The sequence below is a fragment of the Nerophis ophidion genome, linkage group LG22 (assembly GCF_033978795.1).
Source record: "Nerophis ophidion isolate RoL-2023_Sa linkage group LG22, RoL_Noph_v1.0, whole genome shotgun sequence".
In the NCBI taxonomy this organism is placed as follows: domain Eukaryota; kingdom Metazoa; phylum Chordata; class Actinopteri; order Syngnathiformes; family Syngnathidae; genus Nerophis; species Nerophis ophidion.
In genome coordinates, this window is record NC_084632.1 from 26,251,288 (window position 1) to 26,277,118 (window position 25,831).

The 25,831-nt window shown below is 38.0% G+C and overlaps 1 protein-coding gene and 1 long non-coding RNA gene across 16 annotated transcripts in view; one reads left to right on the forward strand and one right to left on the reverse strand.

Moving 5' to 3' along the window:
• Positions 1 to 990: 990 nt before the first annotated feature.
• The window catches only part of LOC133540738 (discs large homolog 1-like protein), a 213,634-nt gene continuing 188,793 nt past the window's right edge, over positions 991 to 25,831 (reverse strand). For 13 of the 15 annotated variants that reach the window (XM_061883613.1, XM_061883615.1, XM_061883617.1 and 10 more), the window contains 10 exons: positions 20,434 to 20,616; positions 11,929 to 11,992; positions 10,691 to 10,706; positions 10,069 to 10,110; positions 9,631 to 9,681; positions 8,945 to 9,046; positions 7,659 to 7,831; positions 7,477 to 7,586; positions 7,278 to 7,369; positions 991 to 5,644 (listed from right to left, as the gene is read on the reverse strand). In XM_061883613.1, coding sequence (XP_061739597.1) covers positions 5,538 to 5,644; positions 7,278 to 7,369; positions 7,477 to 7,586; positions 7,659 to 7,831; positions 8,945 to 9,046; positions 9,631 to 9,681; positions 10,069 to 10,110; positions 10,691 to 10,706; positions 11,929 to 11,992; positions 20,434 to 20,616 — 940 coding nt within the window. In that variant the 3' untranslated portion in view covers positions 991 to 5,537. The remainder of the gene's footprint in view (positions 5,645 to 7,277; positions 7,370 to 7,476; positions 7,587 to 7,658; positions 7,832 to 8,944; positions 9,047 to 9,630; positions 9,682 to 10,068; positions 10,111 to 10,690; positions 10,707 to 11,928; positions 11,993 to 20,433; positions 20,617 to 25,831) is intronic. The other 2 variants (XM_061883614.1, XM_061883616.1) reach the window with 1 other exon arrangement.
• On the forward strand, positions 24,104 to 24,719 carry LOC133540739 (uncharacterized). The gene is made up of 2 exons (XR_009803711.1): positions 24,104 to 24,298; positions 24,402 to 24,719. It is a non-coding gene; the product is annotated as an uncharacterized LOC133540739 (long non-coding RNA).

Consider the following 25,831-nt stretch of genomic DNA (forward strand, 5'->3'; position numbering starts at 1 on the left):
GTCAACTTGTTATTAGTATACCTGCAATTGTGGTTGTATTTCATGTATTTGCTTATCCATCCATCCATCTTCTTCCGCTTGTCCGAGGTCGGGTCACGGGGGCAGCAGCCTAAGCAGGGAAGCCCAGACTTTCCTCTCCCCAGCCACTTCTTCCAGCTCTTCATGGCGTTACAGGCCAGCCGGGAGACATAGTCTTCCCAACGTGTCCTTAGTCTTCCCCGTGGCCTCCTACCGGTCGGACGTGCCCTAAACACCTCCCTAGGGAGGCGTTCGGGTGGAATCGTGACCAGATGTCCAACCCCCTCATCTGGCTCCCCTCGATGTGTAGGAGCAGTGGCTGTGCTTTGATATCCCCACGGATGGCAGAGCTTCTCACCCTATCCATAAGGGAGAGCCCTGCCACCCGGCGGAGGAAACTCATTTTGGCCACTTGTACCCCTGATCTTGTCCTTTCGGTCATAACCCAAACCTCATGACCATAGGTGAGGATGGGATGGTAGATCGACCAGTAAATCGAGAGCTTTGCCTTCCGGCTCAGCTCCTTCTTCACCACAACGGATCGATACAGCGTCCGCATTACTGAAGACGCCGCACCAATCCGCCTGTCGATCTCACGATCCACTCTTCCCTCACTCGTGAACAAGACTCCGAGGTACTTGAACTCCTCCACCATTCTCATTCTATGCTAAAATCTCTCACCTGGTATTTTCAGTCCTGTCACAAATCTTCAACGTAAGATCTTGTACAAAAAATGTTGCCAGGGATGGAACATTATACATTTTAAGTAGTTATCAGGTTTACAGTGAAGAAAAAAGTTTATTTTGAGAGTTTATACAACAAGAAAATGGCACTGATTCTGTGAATGGTGAATACATTCAATAAATGTGTTTTCATGGTTGTTGTCATGACTATGTAATGTCTGGGTGACATTAATAAGTTTTGAATAAAACAGTACTGAATTTAGATAAGAAACACTCAACACAAAAGACATTCGATCTCAACAAAGACCTTTATTTTTGTACCAAAATAGGCAGTTAGAGCAGGGATAAATATTATAATGTATTATTCATAGATCCATCTTTGCAATAGATTCTTTGCATCAGTGCTTAACAGACCCCCTGGCTGAAACACAAAGCCAGAATCACAGAGTCCAGTTCTGTTCCACCAATCATATGCTTCGAGACAATTATTGATGGAAAGAAATATCAGTGAGCTCAACATTTTGTGCAGAAGGGGAGACGTCTAAGCTCTAGTGCAAACTGAATAATATTATGTAGGTTTTCAAGCTATACTGATAACAGAACTGGCTTCTCTGTGAGTTTCTGGGCTCCAGTCAGCTTCAGGGCGAAGGGTGGGAATGGGAAACTGGTAACTGACAAGGTCCATCTGGGGCTGCATTGACAAAAGCATCTCGATCTTTGATTTAACAAACCCGCGCCTTATTTGAGAGAAACCCCATTCATGACCTCAGCATTCAAGAGAATTGCAGTAACAGTTCTTTCTGCACGAAACATGATTTGTGGTCATGTTTACGATTTCTAGTAATTTTCTGGAGGACGCTGTATAAGCTATGATGCCCAGAGAAGTTATTTCGTAAACAAATATCATGCTGTATTCATGAATCACCAGACTACAAAAAAAAGGTGACGGCTTTGGATTTCATGATTACCATGATGGCTAGTATTTGTTCTGTGGATTGATATGTAGTATGCACTAGCAGTCTATGACTGTTTGGGCTGTGTTCTAGTGGAGTGAAACAAATGTTCAGTATAAAGTTTAGTGGAGAGAAAGTTCTGTGACCAAACCATAGCTTTATGCACAAGAGCAAAGGTCATTTATGTGGCAAGTCTCAGGTGCAATTTGTGCATGCTGGGCCTTCGGAAGCCAACAAGGTCATAATTCATCCATCATTATCCTCATGAGAACCAGCATTCATTGCAGTTGACATTTTTTGGTGCCATTTTTTTCACATTTGGGGAAAAATGCAAAACACAAATGTCCAGTGCAGTGGGCGCTAGTTCTCAGAAGATATGGTAAAAGTTGACATGGTAAATATCTCCACTTTAGATATTGAAATATAGCTACAAAGGCCATTTAACAGGACGGCATGCCAATTACAGAACCCAATTACATATTCAAAATCACACCTCAGATACTGTGTTTAAGATGCTTTTTAGGAGCAAGCCCCCATTAGAGCAATGCCGGTTAAAAAGGAAAGCTACAAGGGTGACACTTCTAATAGTCATTGTGGTAGTTTGTAAAGCTGTAAAAGTGTAGAAGAGAGACGAAAGGCTTGAGACAGGTTTAGGTTTTATGTTCTTCTCAATATGAACATTTTAATGGGATTGGGGAATGTAGTTCACTTCACGGGTGTCCCAATACAACTTTTTCCACTTCTGGTACAATACCGATGTCGGAGCTTTGTATTTTGGCCGATACAGATATTGATCCAATGTCAGCGGGATTTATACATACTTTTGTTTTTTGTAGTGTGGAATGTTAGAAAAGGTTTGACCAAGTGAACTTAGTTTAGTACATTGGTAGGTATGAAAAACACAAACTTATTTATCATATACGTTCTGGAATTAACTTACCTTGTCTTTAAATTGAAGTGGAGTGATCATTATTTTTGACGACACCTTGCGGCCACAATAATTTATTAAAGGGGTTATATTATGATTTTTTTTTATACACATTTAAAACACTTCTTTGAAATCTACATAACATGTAATGGTGGTTCTTTGGTCAAACTGTTGCATAGATTATATTTTAAAGACAGTGTTGCAGTCACTTTCTGACCGTCTCTTGTGGGTGGTCTTATTTACGTACCAAAGCCCTCCTTAAGGCAAGGCTCTAACGACAGCATCTCCACCCCGTCAGCCATGTTGTAGATAGTAGAAGCCTACAAACATAACTTAGAACCATACACTATTTTTTTATTAGAAGTGGCAACAGCGGAGGATTTTACGCATGCATGTGCATGTACCAGCCAGTCTGCTCCACAACAAGAAGAAAATAAGAAACTTAGTGACTACAACTTTGGACTACAACTGAATTAAATCGGCAGACTCAACCACATATGGAGCTATCTGCTAAGGCAAAATACGTCACGATCGTCTCAAATTCCAAACGGCTTGTTTAAAACAAGTTTGGAAAAAGGCAAGATTGTTTTATAAATATCACTGCCATGCCTTCACGGTTTGATTTCAAAGTTTCGGGACATGTTGGGATCCTAAATACACAAAAAAGGCACCAATAGGCAAAAAAAATGGTTTTGCATAATAGGACCCCTTTAAGTTAAACTTGTGACACAGTCAGTTGCAATTGTTACTGGATATTTTCTAATTATCTTGTGCCTTAAAGAATATGTAGTCAAATGCGACTATAATTACTGGACACTTCTTTAAATTGACAAATGTGGTGTTTCATACTGCAATATTGTCCAAGTTATGGACACTTATTACAACTGTCGAGCTTGTGTTCTATTGTGTGCTAAGCTGTTGTGTAGCTGCTAGGTCCTAATACTTTGTTTAACTTTTGTACCATAATTTTCGGACTATAAGTCACAGTTTTTTTCATAGTTTGGCCAGGGGTGCGACTTATACTCAGGAGCGACTTATGTGTGAAATTATTAACATATTACCATACAATATCAAATAATATTATTTAGCTCATTCACGTAAGAGACTAGACGTATGAGATTTCATGGGATTTATCGATTAGGAGTGACAGATTGTTTGGTAAACGTATAGCATGTTCTATATATTATAGTTATTTGAATGACTCTTACCATAATATGTTACGTTAACATACTAGGCACCTTCTCAGTTGGTTATTTATGCGTCATATAACGTACACTTATTCAGCCTGTTGTTCACTATTCTTTAATTATTTAAAATTGCCTTTCAAATGTCTATTCTTGGTGTTGGGTTTTATCAAATACATTTCCCCAAAAAATGCGACTTATACTCCAGTGCGACTTATATATGTTTTATCCCTTCTTTATTATGCATTTTCATCGGGTGCGACTTATACTCCGGAGCGACTTATACTCCGAAAAATATGGTAAATTAATTCACTAAAATACAAGAAAATACCAATTCTGTGTGCTTATTCGAGGACATCAATCCATCCATTTTCTACCGCTTATTCCCATTGCAGTCGCGGGGGGCGCTGGTGCCTATCTCAGATACAATCGAGCGGAAGGCGGTGTACACCCTAGAAAAGTCACCATCTCCTCGCATGGCAATATTCGAGGACATTTAGATGTTAACTGACTGTCCAGCTTTGCCCATGTAAACACACTGCAGCACTGCTTGTATCACAGTGCTTATATCAGAGATTTTAGATAAAAATCGATAAATCCAATACTTATTTTGATGGTATCGGATCGATTTCAATATCGGCACCAAAATTCTTTTTAAATGACATTTCTACGTAATACATCCCCAGAATAATATAACTTATCATTATGAGTCTATTGATTAGACTACTCTGATTTGACAAAAAAATAGTATAACCATACTTGTACAGTAGTCTGTAACAACGTATTATCACTAAATTGCCCAAGTGGGGTTAATATAGGAATAAGGATGTTCATATAAAAGAAGAGGAGAAAAGGCAAAAATTGGATTTAGACTCAACCGAGTAACGTAAACCCGGGAGGTCGGACTTGGATTTACCAAAATGTTCATTAAAACTAAAGAGGGAACATACTGTGTTCTCGATTCTCTTACCCACTCTTATTGTCTGAACAATATGGACTCAACCACTTTAGGCTTACATGATCCAACATGAAAGTTAAGACTTAATATTGTACACGCTTAATGCAGCCTCATTAGCTAATATTTGTTCTGTGTTAATAGTGATGCTACATTTTTAAAGTACTACTATGTTTTTTATCTAGGCCCTTCATGCCACAATGCCAGGACATACGATAAAATTTCAGCTCTTATTTAATTAAAACTTTTGAGGCAGCCTGGCAGGGAAGTGGTGAGATATGAGAGAAAAATAAAGAGAAAGAGTCCAACAGATATTTCAGTATAAAGTGGAGCAATGCCATGGAGAAAGACAGACACAAAGGGAAGGAGATCAAGATTTTGTCTCCCTGAAAACATGCTCTTAAAGCTACAGCGTGCGAAAGTCTGACTCTTGGTGACAATCATATCATTACCAACTCATACTGTGAACGCATTACCCTTTGTAAATATGAAAACAACAACAACAGCAACAACAGTTAGAACAACAATGAAATCAATAAATCAGATAATGTCGCCTTGATTTGAACCACGTCCTTAAACATTAAGGAACTGAGCTGTCGGAAGATCCACCAATGGGCTGCTTGAGAGACATAAGCTCCTCCCTTCTGAAAAAGCGGGAGTTCCAGATAGTCCCAGCCTCATCCCGCTTAATGTGCTTGTGTAAATATTTGTGTTTGTGTGTGTGTGTGAACCTGGAGGTATGAGTGAGGAAGTGGACAAACAGGCCGATAGTGTTGCCAAAGTTGTGTACAAACTTGTAGTGTGAGTTGTGTTTACTCAGAGCCGCTCCTTCGTGGGCACCCAGATGTAAGGCCCAGACTGCTCCTCAATGATTTGTTTCACCTGCGAATACACTTCTTCTAGAGACACGCCATGGACAAACCCTGCAGTGAAAAAAACACAAACAACTTATTTCCATCACCACATTAAATGAACTAGATTCAAGTGTCTATTTGTCGATGAATGATTATCACAAAAAATGGTATAAATCAAACTATGGTTTGTCCAGATTTTATGCACATTTAGTTTCTACGGCTTGTCTTATTCAGATTTGTGAGGAGCTGGAGCTTACCCCGGGTAACCTTGGACAAAGACAAACAATTACTAGTCCATCACAGAGCGCATATAAAGACAGAAAAGCATTCATACTTTTAATTCTTAACCAAATTTTAGTAGCAAGTAAGCAATCTCCTCAGGTCTCTTTAGATCCTCTTATGCATAATGCACGTCACTAATTTGACCCTTCTAAAAAAGAGAGGTTACACAATGCGATAGTTAGAATTAAACAGCTGAGACATAATCACCCATGTAGAAATTATATATCTCTTACTTATTGGCTTACCTTAAATTACTGACTATAACTCGCTACTTTTTTCCTAAACTTTGAACCCTGCGGCTTATAAAATGGTCTGGCTAATTTACGGATTTTTTCCCCTAATCGTCATAATCTTTTGGGTTCAATAGCTTTCATTTAACCCACTCAGAGGACTGAAATGGTGTGTTTTAGTTTGTGCTATGGCGCCATCCTTTGCTCATTGCAGGTGCTGCGAGTTAAAAATGTACTTCCTGTTTTGCCTTGAGTTGAAACTAAAAACGCCCATTGCGTTTTAGCTCGAAATTATTTTTTAATCATTACTCCCAGCTATGTTTGTAAATTTCACAATATGACTAAAACAATTCTTATTTACTAAACTGTTCGATGTGTACTGCCTGCAGGAGTGTTTTTATGCATATATTATTGTGTTGTCGTAATGTACTGGATTATGCTAACACATCTAGGGGCATCTGTAATCATATTATAAACCTACAATGGCATTATTTTTGTATCGTTTCAGTTTCACAAATTTATCAGTTATTTCACCAAAACGTCATCGTGGAGTTATTGAGTCTGTTTAGCTTATTGGAGAGCGCGCTTCCACAGCTGGTGGGTCCATGACAATGACTTCTGTTGTGTTTACCAGTGGTCCCCGGGCCGTGGCCTGATTGGTACCGGGCCGCAGAAATTTTTTTTTTTTAAAATAAAAGATTAAAAAATATGTATATATTTTTTTTTTTTATTAAATCAACATAAAAAACACAATATTCACTTACAAATAGTGCACCAACCACAAACAACTCCCTTTTTCATGACAAAAACGTCCCTTTTTCATGACAAAGAAGAAAAAAAAAGAAAAAAAGAAAAAAAAAGGACACCCCCCCCCCCTGACCGCGGGACAAATTATTAAGCGTTGACCGGTCCGCGGATACAAAAAGGTTGGGGACCACTGGTGTTTACTACCATGTTACAGACACAGTTTGAAAACAATTAAGGTTTGTAAATAAACATTTACAACATATTTCTGTGTAAATTACTTCACAATGTATACAGCTACGGCTAGTATATTAAAACACTTTTTTTCTTCTAGAATTTAATGGGTGTGGCTTATATCCCAGTACACTCTTAAGTCTGGAAATTATTCATATTTGTTGTGCATAGAATAATAAAATAATAGTGACTTACGCTCTCTTGGAACTTACCAGTGAAATATTCTGTGAACTCCTGCTCCAGTTTAACTGCTCTGTCATAGGACTTCCTTGCCTGCTCTTCATTAAAACGCTTGTTCATCTCCCTAGAGACACAAATAAGCAACAATGTCAATGTGGAGCAAACTCATTTAAAACAACCTTAAATTAATTTAAGATGTATGCCATCTAAATGTGTACTTATTTCACTTACAAAATGTTGTCAACATTGCGTGGCCTAATAAAGATGGCGATGGGATAGAGCCCTGCCAACTGCAGACGTTTTATAGCATTCCCTGATACATCCAGTATACAGTGTTTACCCTGCGGGAGACACGGAATTGGACACAATGATCATTCTTCTCTTTCATACCTGTCAGTCCATTTGCGTTTTACCTTGTCAGCAACTTCTTTGACAGACTGTATGCTGGTTCCATACAGGTGGTTGTTATATTGTCCCGCCTCGATAAATTTGTGCTCCTGGATCTCTTGTTCCATGAGCTCCCTGGAGGACATGAAGTGATAATCTCTGCCATCCACTTCGTAGTTTCGACGTGGACGAGTTGTGTCTGAGGTACACACACATATGGGCTTTGTTAAAACATTTTCTTTGACTAACCACACAAAAACAACTGTTTTATATATCTAATAGGGATGTCCCTATTAACATGTTTGGCCTCTGATCCCAATTCCATTTTCAGATATGATCTTAATTCGAGTCTAGATCCAATAAGAGAAGTGAAGTGAAAATGTTTTATCGCAACTATATATTTTATAGAAACTAAAGTAAACACAATAACACAATATTATAAAGCTTATCTTGTTAAATCATTGCTGGAATGCTACATTCAATGTTTTTCACAAAATAAAGTGGCTACTGCACAATAATTAAACAAAAGCAAAAACTACTATTGGCTTCCAATTAAATTTTATGGGTGTTGCCCCTAAGTAATACTTGATCATGCAATCTTTATCAATCAATAAAAGTTTACTTATGTAGCCCTTGTTCACAAATGCCTCAAAGGGCTGCACAAGCTACAACGACATCCTCGGCTCAGATCCCACATCAGGGCAAGAAACAACTCAACCCAATGAGAACAACGAGAAACCCTGGAAGAGACCGCAGATGTGGGGTGCAATGGATACTAGTGGATACAGTTAATAATGTGAAAGTCCACTCTATAGTGGGGCCAGCAGAGGATCCTTTTGCATGTGGACAAAGTCGGGGCGCCGAGACGTCACCGACTGATGCATAAGGAGTGGTCACACCAAGCTCCATGTGATGGGGCAGTCAATTGGGAGGCCAGCTGGGGATCCTCTTGAATGGAGACAAGTCAGCAGCGCAGAGACGTCACCAACTGAGGTTTCAGATTAAATACATCCTAAAGCCTGCTCAGTGACCGTGTGGTTAGAGTGTCCGCCCTGAGATCGGTAGGTCGTGAGTTCAAACCCCGCCGAGTCATAGCAAAGACTATAAAAATGGGACCCATTGCCTTCCTAATTGGCACTCAGCATCAAGGGTTGGAATTGGGGGTTAAATCACCAAGTGATTTTCGAGCGTGACTCCCCTCACTCCCCAGGGGGGGAACAGGGGGATGGGTCAAATGCAGAGAGTGATTTCACCACACCTAGTGTGTGTGTGACTATCAGTGGTACTTCAACTTTAAAGATAAGACACTCACGTGGGACACAGGAGCCAAACTTGTCAGGAAACTCAGAGATGAGGTCATCGTTCACCCTATCTTTCATCGGCCCAAGGATGATAAGAGGCCGTGTATAATTCACTGTGAAAAACAGATGGAAAAAACTCTTCAAAAACACAATTTATTTTGTATGAAAGCTACATCTAAACCACAGTATTTGGATTTTTAATGATGAACCAAATACTCCACAATATTTTGACATAATTTCAAAGTGGTTTTTTATGGTCATATTTGTTGTATGTTGTTAAAAATGTGTCTTTCAACCCTTAAAATTACTGGTTTTAAATAAATAAAGGTACATCCTGAAAAGATACCTAACCTTGGATTAAACAGATCACAGCTAGGATAAAACGTATTATTAATCCACCATTTATGCTGCTCCATTTGAACAATTCAGCCCCATGTACACTTTCTGGATGTTTATTTCTACAGTTTTGAAAAAAAAAAAAAAAATCCACCCATCTTTTTTAACTAAAAGCTGTTAATTATTAACAAGGCACTTTTAGGATGCACACAAAATACATTTAGTATACTTTTGCGAGTTTGGCTGCAGAATGCTTATTTGTATTATACATTTTTCAGTTGATTTTAAAGAAAGAAAACACCTTCCACCCTCAAAATAAAGTTGAAATGTGGCTTCATATAATGTAAATAAGAGCACTGACCTTCCTGTTGCATGACTGGTTGGTAGGTTAGGAAGGTGTCCTCCTGGCCAGCTGATTGGGCACACAAAGGCCATGAACACATAAAATGCAAAGCATAAAAAAAACCCCACTCACTATTTTTATCCTTTACGTTAGTTTTGAACTCATGAGTGTCACATAGTTGGACAACATACACACACACATGCACATTAGAACACTGTTCCACACAAATCCATGTGGGAACACATGTATGAAAACTCTACACACAGAACACAGAGCGGCACACACACACACACACACACGCACGCACGCACGCACGCACGCACGCACGCACGCACACACACACACACACAGACACACACAAGAAGCAAAGTCAAGAAGCTGAAGTTTGAAAATAAAAACAAAGAACAAATGAACAAGGAGAGTGAGTGGTGACGCAGAAAAAGGGTCAAGACTTACAGGAACTACTCTCATTATCGCTGGTGACAGAGGTTACCAGCTCTGGAAGGACAAGACAGGTCAGAGTCAGCCACACACACACACACAGACACACAAACACGCACCCGCACGCACGCGCGCGCGCACACACATCACACACACACACACACACACACACACACACACACACACACACACACACACACACACACACACACACACACACACACACACACACACAAACACGCTGACATACACCTCACATTACATCCACACATGTTCTCTATTTGCTGATACTGTTGAAAGCACGTTTATTAGCATTTACTATACTATGACTGGCTTTAAAAGAGATGGCTAAAAAATTTTTCACTAAAAAGGAAAGGACATTGGGATAGTTTGAGTTTCTTGCAAAAATCTGAATGTCAGCATCTCACCACTTGAACACAAAGTCATCACAAACAAAAACTAGTTTTCCATACTTATTGCTTATGGGCGATTGTTTTTTTGTTGATATTGCACAGGTACAGTACTTAAGGAGGAGTGCAAAGCTAAAAAGCTTAGTGGTGATAAAATTGACACCACGTTTCTAGTCACTGAAGTAAATGTGTGGCCAACAGAGGTCACTAATACTACGTACACTTACCTTTTTCATCCTGATCCTGCACAGAGACATTGAAAGAAAATAAAAAGACAAAACAGTTAGTGGATTATCACAATACAGGACATAAAATACTTATTGTTCTGCCATATGTACATTGACACATGCATACAAAAACAGAGGGAATGCAGTGTGCCAATGAGTGTTTTTTACTTAGAAGCCCTTCATGAAGCAGAGCTGCTGAGTGTGAGGAAAACAGAGAGGTGGTAGATAAAGAAATGAAGACAGTGATATCAATAGCTGGTGCTAGACTTCAGTGCAACGCCTTATCAATGCAAGTTGGGCGAAATTCACTTTAATCAAGTTGCTTTGCGCGTGAAATTAAACTTTAGCCATCTCAACAACAAACTTTATAACTTGTTTTCTTTCATTATGATAGTCAAACGCAACTATGATTTTACTTGAGATTAAGATGCCATAACAATAGGATGGACTTTATTAACCCCACAGTGGGGAATGATGGGTTTGAGGTTGTTAGAATAATTGTTTCTAAATGATCACAAAAAACTTTGTATTACATTGTGTTCGTGACAAGAAAACAAAAGGCTGTCTACCAAGACAAATGCTCGTAAAACTCCACTGGGACTTCAAAGCGGACAGATGGCAGAAAGTTACTGTATCCTCTGTATTTGCATGTGTAAATTCTCACCACAGGAGTTAGGTTTCCAACACAGCTGCGAATACCCCCTCCTCCCTTAGTGCAGCTGTGTGTGTGTGTTTGTAATGCAGGGCACCCCGAAAAGGCGAGGAGGGTGGGAGAAAGTTTTCAGAGTGAATTAGGAGCCTGTAACTGACAACTTGCTCCAAGGCACTCTCCTCGTACGAGAAAAGCAATCACTGGTTTGTCTTCTAATCTCTGTTTTTGTATCTTTATAAGGTTTTAATGGTATTTGACCTTGACATTAACGCAGATACAAAAAGTCCAATAAAAAACAAAGTGACAAAACACATGAATTCAACAGGAAAACAATAAAGAACACATAGGACCTAAATGACATTAAAAAAAAGCCCAGAACTGATGTAACCCACTACCACTTCAACAGCACTGTTTCTACATACAGCTACAAAAGTAAAAAACACAATGAAAAACTAAGAAAAATAGCATTAAATAATACATAAGATACGATTGCACTATGGATAGACGATGTTTTGACGTCATGTGTTATAACCCAACAAGATAGAAGGGTCTTGAACCAAATATTTGATTTGACATTGGTACTTACTGATCTATCTTGAGGCCTCATCACCCGGACCGTCTTTAACCTGGACCTCTCCTTCTTTTCTGCCCTGCGAGAAAATGGGTAGAGTTTCAAAAGAGAACTCGAAACAACTGTGACTTTCTTTTATTTGAAATCTCAGTACGATCATATTTTTTGTATTAGTATTATACATATATTTAAAAATATGCCTTTAACAACACAATATTATCTCATCCAAAGGTCAGTATATTTTTAATCATTATGCAAAGCCCTGACAATCACCCACTGTCTCACTCCATCATTCACTCAAACACATCAGTCCCTCCATTTTCTACTGTCATTGTCTCTGTCATTTAACATCCAAATTACTTCCAGTCTATCACTCCCAACATCACCCCTTCTAAAACACACCCCTCCGTTCCAAAAAGCAAACTTTGTCTTGCTTTGAATCATCATCCTCTCCAGGAAAAATAGAACATGAAAGAAAGAAAAATAGCTATGTATTTCTATTTAATATCATATACTGCAGACCAGGATTAATCAAATCCAATTTCACAACTAATAAGGGATACATGATCCAGTGATACATCTCATATAACGGAATGAAAAAATACACAATACATGAGGAAGATGCAACAGTCAGGCCACAATGATAATATATTTTATTTAAACGAGTGCTGTCAAAGGATGTATACTGCATATATTTTTAAATCAGATGAACCACAGTAGTTGCTTGCATGATTTAAATCAACTTTAAAGGCAACCTATGATAATCTACATTTAAAACATTTCCTTGTGGTCCATATTGGATAAGCTTTCATGTAAATGTTGCTCCACGGTCAATTTTATAACGAGTTTTTTGAGTCAACACCCATACAAAAGTATCATAATTAATGTTTTAAAAATGTAGAGTTTAAATATATATCTTGATGTTGTTGCCGTTATTTGTTTTTACTTGACACGGTCGAAAATAGACTTCATTAAATAATATAGTTCACCTGCACACTGGCTGATCTATTTAGATTCTGCATTAATTTCCGTTTTATGTAAATTTATTTTAGTTAAATGTAAATTAATTTAGTTTTAATTTTCCTAAGGGAACTCTCCTGAAGGAATCAATAAAGTACTATCTATCTATCTATCTATCTATCTATCTATCTATCTATCTATCTATCTATCTATCTATTAAAAAAAAACTGCATTTATGTCATTGTATGTTGCCCATCAGTGTTATTGTATTCATGCCTCAATTAGATGAAAGTACTACTTTTCCGTACCAAATTTTTCATTTTTTCTCATAGCCTGAAGCAGAGGTGGAGTACCTTTTCCTGAGAGCTTGTCTTTATGTCCAAATAAGTATATACACCTCGCGGAGACGTCACAACATAGCCAGACTAAAAACCCTGCAAACAGAGGCACCCAAAACTGCGTGCAAGCTCACGCCGAAATGCATGAATCTTCTGATTCGATGCTTTGGCATTGTTTAACACGAGTACCCAACATTATAACTTTAATAAGTCGGAAAATACGAAAATCATTATAGGTCCCCTTTAAAAAAAAAGTAATATTTTGACACAAATGGAATTTTATGTTAAACCTGTCATCCATGAACAATTTAAAAATTGATTCACTTGTCATTTATTTGCGCAAAACTTGGAAACAGTATTATCTACAGTCCTGTTGGAGTGTATTTTGAGTTAAATTTTGCAACCGACCACAAAAGTCAGTCTCCTCACTCATCTTTGCGCTGGTGTATGCAGTGACCTGATCACTGGCCATAAGCCTTCCAGGTAACCAGCCATGATTACGGTGAAGGAGCATAAATATATTGCTGAATGAATCTGCATTTAAACTTGATTTATGCAACTATTTTTTGTGACTTACCACATGCATTAATGTGTTAAAGGGGAAGTGATTTTTTTTTTAATTCTTCCTGTCACCCACAATCATTATCCACATGTTTTTCTATTTTTTGTACATTCTAAATTGTAAATAAATGCTAGCCAGTCAGCTAACAATGCAGAAAATGAAGATTTGATCTATTCCACCAATAAACAACCCTAGCAACATTTTATATACACGCTGTAGTATATATGTAATGTAGTAACAGGCACATTCATAATACTATGTAATATTTACCGTATTTTGATAGTTTTAAAAATTACTGGAATTTTTGGGGAGGCGCATTGATTTCAGAGAGCGTATCGCAACGTTTATTATTTTCATCAACAAAACATCCATCACTAATCATGGCAGCCTTTGTGAGAGATTATTTTGGAACAAACAATGATCCAAAACAATTTTTTGAGCCTGGTTATACAGAGAATGAGCTACAAGTTTTACAAACTGGGTTGTAATTGGTTGGTTCAGATTCAGATCTAGTGAAACGTTAAGCATCATATAGCAGTAGGGCTAAGACCTAAACAACAAATGCAAACTACGGACATAATAACAATCACTGAGTGTTAAATGTAGAGATGGCAATATGGCAAAAAAAATTATCACGATTAATTTTTTCATATCATTTAATCTCAATTAATATCAGGATTTGTAATTTTTTTATTAAGTCGGATTGTACCGTGCAGGATTATATAACGTGCAGTTGCATCCCTACTCTTACTTACTGCAGTATTTCGTATCAAACATTTCTGCCATGTTTGATCGACATAATATATGTTAACAACTGACAACTGTCATTTTGTCTACATCTATGATTGTGTTTACGAGCAACGGTCCGTACCTTGGTTTAGGGCCACTGTTTTGCTGTTTGTTGCACTGTTTTTCGGTAGATTTTACGGGGATAAAGAGATAATATTTTTGGTTCTCAAAGTGTTTTTGTTATTTTTCTTGTCACCGCAAACTTCATTCTGCAGTAAACAAGTGGTGTACTGATACTATAAGACTTCTTTAAAGTTAACATCTACTAAACAACACTTTCAAATGGTAAATAATTATTTGTATTCTTTAATTACTTGTTTACATCAGTGCTTCTCACCAGTGGTTTGGTAAACAACAAGCGGTATATATATAAGATACTATACTGTATCTTATATTTAATAAAAATACATTATAATGCATTTTAAATTTGAAGTACTGTAAAATAATGTCTACCAACACATAAAACATGTTTATTGGGGCGGCATAGCTCGGTTGGTAGAGTGGCCGTGCCAGCAACTTGAGGGTTGCAGGTTCGATTCCCGCTTCCGACATCCTAGTCACTGCCGTTGTGTCCTTGGGCAAGACACTTTACCCACCTGCTCCCAGTGCCACCCACACTGGTTTAAATGTAACTTAGATGTTGGGTTTAACTATGTAAAGCGCTTTGAGTCACTAGAGAAAAAGCGCTATATAAATATAATTCAATTCAATTATGATCATTTCAGGAACAAAATATGTTTTCCACAAACTCCAAAATGATTTTAACACAACGTGTCTGTAGAGTTTTTAGTATATGTTTTATCAGAGGAGTTGAATCAGGACAAATACATTAAAAAAAAGTCTGATTAAAAAATTATTACAATATAAAATGTATTTTTTTCCTGATTCAATCAAGTTTGAGTTTATTTTTATTTTGAACATGCAAGCATACCATATACATCACAATTCCCAGTTTTTATTTTCAACGTGTTGGAAAAAAAGTAGGAGGAAGCAGAGCTTATTTAATCCTACCCCTTTTCTTTTACATAACAGTTGCTAAAACTTTTGTTCCCTTCCTGTTTTCAATTTATTCACAAATTTTCCATAAGTAATCATAATACAAATAAATAAATAATACTCTGTGAAATAAGTTACAATTCAAATGGTGAGATGAGTAAGATTATTTTGAAAATGAATGAATGGATGAAATAAATTCAGAATGTTTATCATGGTTCTTCTTTTTTGTACTTTGTAAACACTTTAAGTTTGAAGAGTTTCTTGAAGTGGATCATATTAGTATATTGTTTGATTGCTTTGCTTAGTCCATTCCATAATTTCATTCCACATACAGATATACTGAAGGTCTTAAGTGCTGTACGTGCATAAAAATGTTTTAAATTACATCTTTCTCTAAGATTATATTCCTCCTCTTTTTTTGAGAAGAATTGTTTTATATTCTTGGGTAGCAGGTTATAGTTTGCTTTGTGTATAATTTCAGCTGTTTGCAAATTCAGTACGTCGTGGAATTTCAGTATTTTTGATCCAATAAACGAAGGGTTTGTATGTTCTCTAAATCCAACATTATGTATTATTCTAACAGATCTTTTTTGTAACACCGTTAATGAATGAAGTGTACTTTTGTAGTTATTTCCCCATATTTCTACACAACAACTCAGATATGGTAACATTAGCGAGCAGTAGAGAATATGAAGTGATTTTTGGTCAAGAACATGTTTTGCTATATTCATTATTGACGTGTTTCTTGCTACTTCATGTTGTATATTTTTTACATGAGATTTCCAGTTCAATTTATCATCAATCATTATACCTAGAAATCTGGTTTCATTTACTCTTTCTATTTCAATTTCGTCCATTTGTATTTGTGTTTGACTTTTTCTTCTACTGTTGCCAAATAGCATTATTTTAGTTTTACTTATATTCAAAGAGTCTGTTTTTGTCAAACCATCTTTTTAATTTGTTAATTTCTTCTGTTATTATTTGTATTAGCTTCTGCGTATTCTCTCCTGGACAAAGCGCTGTTGCATCAGCTGCAAATAATACTAATGATAAATGTTTTGTAATTTTAAAAATGTCATTTATATAGAGATTGAATAATTTTGGTCCTAGTATTGGACCCTGAGGTACACCACAGGATATATTTAGCGTTGTAGATGTGTATTCGCCTAGCTTCACATACTGTTTCATGTTCATTAAATAACTTCTTATCCAGTTTAAAGGCCTACTGAAACCCACTACTACTGACTACGCAGTCAGATAGTTTATATATCAATGATGAAATATTAACATTGCAACACATGCCAATACGGCTTTTTTAGTTTACTAAATTACAATTTGAAATTTCCCGCAGAGTTTCCTGTTGAAAACGTCGCGGAATGATGACGCGTATGATGACGTGTGTTTGTGACGTTATTGGTTGGAGGGGACATATTAGCCCAGCACCACTTACGGCTAAAAGTCATCTCTTTTCATCGCGCAATTACACAGTATTTTGGACATCTGTGTTGCTAAATCTTTTGCAATTTGTTCAATTAATCATGGAAAAGTCAAAGTAGAAAGATTTCTCTATTTTGTTTCCATTTAAACCCCCATTATTTACTTTTTACTTTTATTTAAATTAATCTCAACTCTGTACACTGCTGCTGGAATTTAAATTTTCCTGAAGGAACTCTCCTGAAGGAATCAATAAAGTACTATCTATCTATCTATGGAGGTGGGAAGCTTTTAGCCTTTATCCACACAAACACACAGTGTTTCCTTGATTAAAATTCCCGGAGGGGAAGCTTTACTATGGATCAGAGCGGTCAAGCGAACATGGATCTCGACTACATGTCAACCGGCAGTTTTCGGTGAGAAAATTGTGGTAATAAGTCGCCTCTTACCGGAGATCAGCGGAGCTTCTGTCCTGCTGCAGCTTTGTGACTTCCCTCAGAGACTCTGGCGTCAACACACCCGTGGGCACACCCCTCCGACTATCAGGTACTAGTTAACTCACTAAAACACTAGCAACACAATAGGCAGATAAGGGATTTCCCAGAATTATCCTAGTAAATGTGTCTAAAAATATCTGAATCACTCCCACTGCAATCACCTTTTTTTTCTTTTTTTTTCTAGTCCTTCACTCTAAATTTCGTCATCCACGAATCTTTCATCCTCGCTCATATTAATGGGGAAATTGTCGCTTTCTCGGTCCGAATAGCTCTTGCTGCTGGAGGCTCACATTATAAACAATGTGAGGATGGGAGGAGCCCTACAACCCGTGACATCAAGCGCACATCGTCTGCTACTTCCAGTAAAGGAAAGGCTTTTTTATTAGCGACCAAAAGTTGCGAACTTTATCGTGAATGTTCTCTACTAAATCCTTTCAGCAAAAATATGGCAATATCGCGAAATGATCATGTATGACACATAGAATGGACCAGCTATCCCCGTTTAAATAAGAAAATCTCATTTCAGTAGGCCTTTAAGACCATTCCTCTGATGCCATACCGTTCAAGTTTTTGGAATAAAATATTGTGATTAATTGTGTCAAATGCTTTAGTCAGATCCATAAACACTGCTGCCGCACATTTTTTACTATCTATTGCATTGGTAATTTATTCTGTAATTTCAATTAAAGGCATCGAAGTTTCTCGAGTATTCTATTTTTAGTCGGTATGTTTATTCCCCCAGTCGGGACCAATAGACATCATGTGCCTGCCTGCGAGACCGCATTGAGGGCAAATACAATTATCAAAATCCTCACTGCTCAGGTAAAAACAGCTCGAGGAAAGGAGCATCTTGTCGGGTCTACCTCGGGAAGTCTTCAGTTTTAAGTTGAATTTCCAAATTGACCAACTTCTCGGCTTCTGGCAACAACCTTCTACTATACAGTTCACGTGCGAGTCATGATTTATAATCTAGCACACACCAACTGAGAGGTAATGGAACAGCTCAGTAGAGATCTACAGGCAGCGAGTTTCTAAAAGTGGTTCCTCGGCGTTAGCTCTCATAATAACAATGCCGCTAATACTTAGTTAATCTGCAGGTCCATCCAGCCATCCATTTCCTACCGCTTGTCCCTTCACGGCATATAAATGGGGTATTGTTTGCGTTGTAGGCAAAATAGAAAAATCCCATTGGCTACATTGTTAGCCACCCTGTACTAGCCGTTGTTTACAATTTAGAATGCACAAAAAGAGAAAATGTGTGTTCTTGTCTGAAATAAGGATTTGAAATGATAGGCAAAGGTTAAAAAAAAGTGCATTTACCTTTTAACTTTGACAGCCCATAAATGTGACTCTGTCATTATTATAATTAAACACCCGATTCGTATTTGAAAAAATCTAATTTAAAACATTTGTATGCTCGTACAACACTTAAAACATTTAGCATATCAGAATGTGGAAATAAATTATGGAATAGATTAAGAAAAAAAAATCAAACAAAGCACCAACATGATTCAGTTTAAGAGACTGCTCAAACTACAGGTGTTCACAAAGTACACAGAACAAGAATCATGATGAATATCTTTTTTTATTTATTATTGAGACACAGATTATTTACGTATTTAATATTTGTTTTCTTACTGTGGTATATTATTTTTTTATTATTTATTTGTTCACTGTTATGCTACAGAGAAAAGGGATATAGAATAACATGTCTATGGTATGAAAAGGGGTAGGATTAAATAAGCTCAACTTCTTCCTACTGCTTTTCGGACCTGCTGTGATCAGACAACTGGAAATATGTAGTGAATTACATTGTATTGTATGTATGTTCAAAATAAACTGAAACTGAACTGAAAAACATTCAAAATGTTTGCTGTATTATCATTTCACCCTGAAACCTAAATGGTTGAAATGAACGATTACGATAACCAAAATCTTAAGAGCGGTTATGGCTATAATTATCTGACCAAAACTGTACAGGTCTCTACAATAGAAAAGCAAAAAGTCTGTTTTCGGATATAATTTTACAGACCATTTCTATTACATTTTAGAGACTGAAAGAAAACAATAAAGGTTACTTTAATCAACTGACAAACGTGATGGCACCAGCTGCCAAGTGATTTGAGAACATTTGTGATAGTTTGCAAAGTACAAACGTACAATGTTATACATTGTAAAACTAAAATAGGAATACTATTTTACTATTGATATTTCAGAGATAATATGAGATGTCGCAGGTAATTTTACTTTTACAGCCATTTTCCATAGGGTAGGATATACAGTGGGGAAATTATGTTGTTGCAGTGCAAGATTTTACATACAGGAGCAGAAGTAAAATGTAATGAAAAAAAGTCATAAATCCTACATATTGTACAGATAAAAGATCAAATAAAACCAAACACACTCACATCTGAATTGCACACAAAAAAAACAAATCACAGTAATTACGCGCGTTGTAAAGTTTTATGGCTGTGGAAGAGCTACTTCTTGTACTGTGGATGTAACGGTCTAGTACTGAAGGAGCTACTCAAGGCCCCCACAGTGTTGTGCATGGGTTGAGAGGTACTGAACATTATGAATGTCAACTTGGTCAGCATTCTTCTCTCAGCCACCTCCTCAATGCTGCCTGGGGTAGCCGAGGACAGAGACCTAATAAACTCTTAATCAGTTTATTACGTCTGTTCCGGTCTCTGACAATGCTGCCCCAACCCCAGCAAACGAAAGCATAGAACATTACAGAAGCCACCACCGTGTCATAAAGGGTGTGCAGCCTGCACACCTCTATGGACAGTCTACCCAAGAGGTGAAGGCAACTTTGACCCTTTTTTATGTCCGCCACTATAAAATAAACCTTTCACCACTGGTTCACAAGACATGATATCAAGGGACTCCTCATAAAGTGACCTCCATTCACACATTAGCTACATAAACACTTTAAACAAACCTTCTGCGGCTGGGGATGACTCCAACTTCAGGGCAGTTTGGGGGCGGCGGGCTGAGATGGCGTGCGGGCCACCACTCTTCTTCACCAGCACTGCTCAGGTGAAGGATGTCACCAAAACGGAAAGGCAGGGCCTGATTGGGGATGCTCAGGTCTGGAGCACTTCCGTCATAGTCAAACAACGCCCTGTAGGCACACGTGGAGATATTAATACATTATAGGCAAGGTTACTTTTGGCTTTATATATGTACTCAACATCATTGACAAAATTATATTTGTTTACTATTGTTCAGAATATGGGATCAGCTTATTTGTCTTTTTGTTTGTCACTATGATGCTCTGTCTGGATGCTGTGTGTACGCATGTTTAAATGGTGCTCTGTCTATGTGACCCTACCACAGAATTCCAAACCCATCCGGAGGGAAAGGAATTGGAAAAATAGGGCAGCAGTGTGTGTGTGAGTGTTAAGTAGAGCTGAAATAACAGGCATCCCCTAAAGTCCCCACTGCTTTCATCAATAAAACAGAGTGGAGACTGAGAAGGGGACATAGAGAGAGCGACAGACAGGGAGAGGTAGATACAGTATATTGTACCAATACATGCTGTACAAAAAAATGTTTTAATGATTTCCAATGAAAATATTGGCTGACAGTGCCTGCAACATTAAAACTAGCATGCCAAAGGCTACAGGGTTAACTGTAGGAGTGGTATACATGGAATCAGGGCCTGCAGTAACACCTTTTCAGATGCTAAATAAAAATTGCATGTATAGCAGCATACATTTCTCTTTCAAGGCCACAGCTCTCTTAATCAGTTTATTACGTCTGTTATGGTCTCTGACAATGCTGCCCCAACCCCAGCAAATGAAAGCATAGAAAATCACAGAAGCCACCATAGTGTCATAAAAGGTTTGCAGCCTGCACACCTCTGCGGACCTTTAGTCTACCCATGAATTGACTAACGTAGACCCCGACTTAAACAAGTTGAAAAACTTATTCAGGTGTTACCATTTAGTGGTCAATTGTACAGAATATGTACTGTACTGTGCAATCTACTAAAGTTCCGAAATATAAATGGGCAACACACTGTATATGCAGATATTTTCTTAGCCTTTACACAAGTTCCATTAATTATTGTCTATAAAGCCACATTGCATTTTCCCTGTGTATACTTGCCAACCTTGAGACCTCTGATTTCGGGAGGTGGGGGGCGTGGTCGGGGGGCATTGTTGGGGGCGTGGTTAAGAGGGGAGGAGTATATTTACAGCTATCCATCCATCCATTTTCTATCGCCACCTCATCGCAGTATGTGTAGAAATCTTTATTTATAATTGAATCACTTGTTTATTTTTCAAAAAGTTTTTAGTTATTTTTATATCTTTTTTTCAAAATAACTAAAAAAAGACCACTACAAATGAGCAATATTTTGCACTGTTATACAATTTAATAAATTAGAAACCGATGACAGAGTGCTGTATTTTACTTCTTTATCTTTTTTTTTCCAACCAAAAATGCTTTGCTCTGATTAGGGGGTACTTGAATTAAAAAAATGTTCACAGGGCGTACATCTCTGAAAAAAGGTTGAGAACCACTGCTCTAAACGCCATAGATGTTATTGTCACACACTGATAAATGTTTTGTAATTTTAAAAATGTCATTTGTATAGAGATTGAATAATTTTGGTCCTAGTATTGGACCCTGAGGTACACCACAGGATATATTTAGCGTTGTAGATGTGTATTCGCCTAGCTTCACATACGGTATCATGTTCATTAAATAACTTCTTATCCAGTTTAAAGGCCTACTGAAACCCACTACTACTGACTACGCAGTCAGATAGTTTATATATCAATGATGAAATATTAACATTGCAACACATGCCAATACGGCTTTTTTAGTTTACTAAATTACAATTTGAAATTTCCCGCAGAGTTTCCTGTTGAAAACGTCGCGGAATGATGACGCGTATGATGACGTGTGTTTGTGACGTTATTGGTTGGAGGGGACATATTAGCCCAGCACCACTTACGGCTAAAAGTCATCTCTTTTCATCGCGCAATTACACAGTATTTTGGACATCTGTGTTGCTAAATATTTTGCAATTTGTTCAATTAATCATGGAAAAGTCAAAGTAGTGTCACAAGAGTGTCACAACATTGCTGTTTACGGCAGACGAACTGCTTTACGGTAGACAAAAACGTGACTGCTGTTGTTGTGTGTTGTTGCCGTGCTGGGAGGACGTTAATAAGACTGCCTAACAATAAACCCACATAAAAAAACCAAGAACTCACCCTCGATCATTCTACAGTTTTAACGTCATTGGGCAGGCACTCTGTCTATATTGTAGGAAAGCGGACGTGAAAACAGGCTGTCCTCACTCAGGTCCGCATGGAGTTGGAGGGGGCGTGGCCTCCAGCTCCGCCTGAATTTCGGGAGAAAATTTGTCCCGGGAGGTTTTCGGGAGAGGCGCTGAATTTCGGGAGTCTCCCGGAAAATACGGGAGGGTTGGCAAGTATGGTATAAGTTGTGCACTGCGAACCAACACCTTTTTATGGACAAACTTAGATGAGGCTCGGGAGAATGTGAATTGGTCAGAAGAGACCAAAATTTAGCTCTTCGTCATCAACTCAATGTGTTTGGAGGAAGAGATATGCTGAATATGATCATGTTTCCTAATTTAAAAGGCAAAAATGTCATCAAAACTGGGGACATAATACTTTGTCAGTGTATGCTTCTTATCCAATTACATCAATGGTTTACTGTATGTGAGAACAGTATTACAAGTATTCTAATTGTATTGTGATAAACACTGTGAGTACTGTATGTCTTTTTTGGAGATGTGCTGACATGGCTAGCTATCTCTTGTTTGCTCACTGCCTCAGGGGCTAATACGTTTGATGCATACTTGTCAGACATGTCAGATTACACGCTGTCATCTAAACTTGATACCATCACAGGTAAGTTTCCAATGGCAAGGCTGCGAGACAGCTTAAGTAAAAAAAATGTTGTGCTGCTTTAATACGAAACACATAACATCTTATATTTACACCTATCTCAACATATAAGCATTTGCAACAAAACAGAATAACAATATACAAAACACTTGTATCCCTAATGTTTTTAATTTCCTTCCTTACAGCTTTTGCACAGAACACAACAGTTCTTCCATACTTTTAGAATGGCTTTTATGACTGGCCCAAAAACAACATAAATGTTGTGTTAACTGTTTCCATCAATAGTTTTCCATTTCCCTGTGGCTCCCACAGACCGAGGATTCTTATGTTGTTTTGTATTGTGGTCCAAAATAGTGTAACACATGTTCTATATGTATGTATTTCAAAGTTGTACAATCATAAACTCATTAAAACCTTATGTTATCATTTCAGCATTTTTTTAAAATAGAGTTTATTTAGGAAACATGGATGTTTTAACCTTCTATTAATGACTCTTATTTCATGACTGAGGTTTGGACTTTGGAGGTTTTCTTATGTTCCTGTATTTGATTTGATTTCTTGCTTAGCGCTCTACTATTGGTTTCTACTTCCTGTTTGCCTCCTTTTGCCACTATTTCTCCTCACTTGTCCATCTTGGCAATCAGGACAAACCTGTTCCTGCTGGCCAAACACGCTGCTATATTCATGCTATAAATATACAGGACTGTGTTATGGGTCAAACTTCAGCTGCTTCTCCTTCTATTGCGTGCTCTGACGAGCGCACCGCGGGCGTGCTCTATCTTCGCTGGGAGCGCGCTTCCGCCCGGCTGCAGTCACTCAGCAATCAACACACCTGTCCGTGATGAGCGATCAGCCTTCATAAGCCAGCACAACCTGAGATCCGACGCCAGAATGTAGCTTCACGTACCCAGTGCAGTAAGCCCACACGTCTCTAGCTCTCCTGCATGTGTATTCTCTCTCCCTGTGCTCCCTCCCATGCTCCCTGTGCTCATCGTCTCTTGTGTTGTGTCGTTCTCAGCTCCCCGTCGTCCTTCCTTGTCGTCGAGTTGTGTGTCTCGTCATCTTGGAACCCTGTCGATTTCCCCTTGCCTCCCTGGACATCGACCTCACGCCTGGCTACCGACCACGACTCCAAGCTCCTGCCCTTGACCATCCGCCTGTCCTCCGACGCTCGAGCCTGCCTTGCCCTAATTGGACATCTGCCTGGATCTCAAAACGCACTCACAACACCCAACGCTCAGATAAGTCTCACACTTAGTCACATTAAATCTATTTGGTTTAATTACACACTGCACCGACATTCTAAGTTGTCAATAAACACGCTGACGTCATCGTCTCTCTGTCGTCTTCTTCTCCCGCTGTCCCGTCACAGACTGGCATGGATCATTGCTAGTGTTTATATAATTTAAATAATGTAATGTTCAATGTGTCTAACCTGTCATGTGGTGTGGTGTTTTGTTGTATCTAATGCCACTTTGTAGGTTGATCAGTAGTTTTAAACATGTTTCTTAATATTTCTATGCAGATGACACTTTTAAGAAACATTTGAAGACCTCTCTTTTTAGTAAATCTTTTAATTAATGCACCTTTCAACTACCATTTTTAATCCACTTTGTATCCTTTTTATGATGTTGCCTCTGTTGTTTTAATTGAATTGTTTTTTCAATTTGTCTATGTTTTGTGCAGCACTTTATGATTTTATCTGTGAAAAGCATTTTATAAATAACATCAACAAAGTATTTTTTTGTACCTGCTCTATGTCTGCAGTCTCTGCATCTTAGGGGTTGAGACCAACACAGACCGTAACATCTTATAATTTATTTTTAATTATAGAGTTGTGTCATTTATTTGATCTTTTTTTTAATTAATATATTTAACCCTGAAAGTGGACAAAGTGAGTCACTTCAGTGTTTCCCATTTAAGCATTTATTTGTGGCAGACATTTGGACAGCTAAGAAAACATGTGACACTACCTGTTGGCTGTATGCACTGTAAACTCTCTTTTTCAACGCAATTTCACATGGTCTGTCAAAGAATCAGCGGGTTTCAGTGTTGCCAACTCAGCAACTTTGTTGCTGTATTTAGCTAGGCAGTGTTTAGTTTAGTTTTCTCTAAATACTGGGGTTGTTACTGTATTCATATTCCTTTTTTTCGGAATGGAACTTAATACTGAAATCTGAAGTGGTACGCATCAAAAGTGAAAGACAGGAGGTGGTTTGCATCACACATCTAGTCTGGAAGCAAATACAAGCAGTCGTGAAAAACGAAGGACATGCACAGTCAACTCGTCATGGTAGTTTTATGACACCAATCAGTGATTTTAAACAGTGTTACCCTTTGTATGTGTTCTCTGAAATAGTTTGCTAGCGGGTATCAGCCTATGAGGTTCCTATGAGCCTGACTCGACAAGCACCCCACTGTAAAAGTTGAACCTACTGTGTGATGACT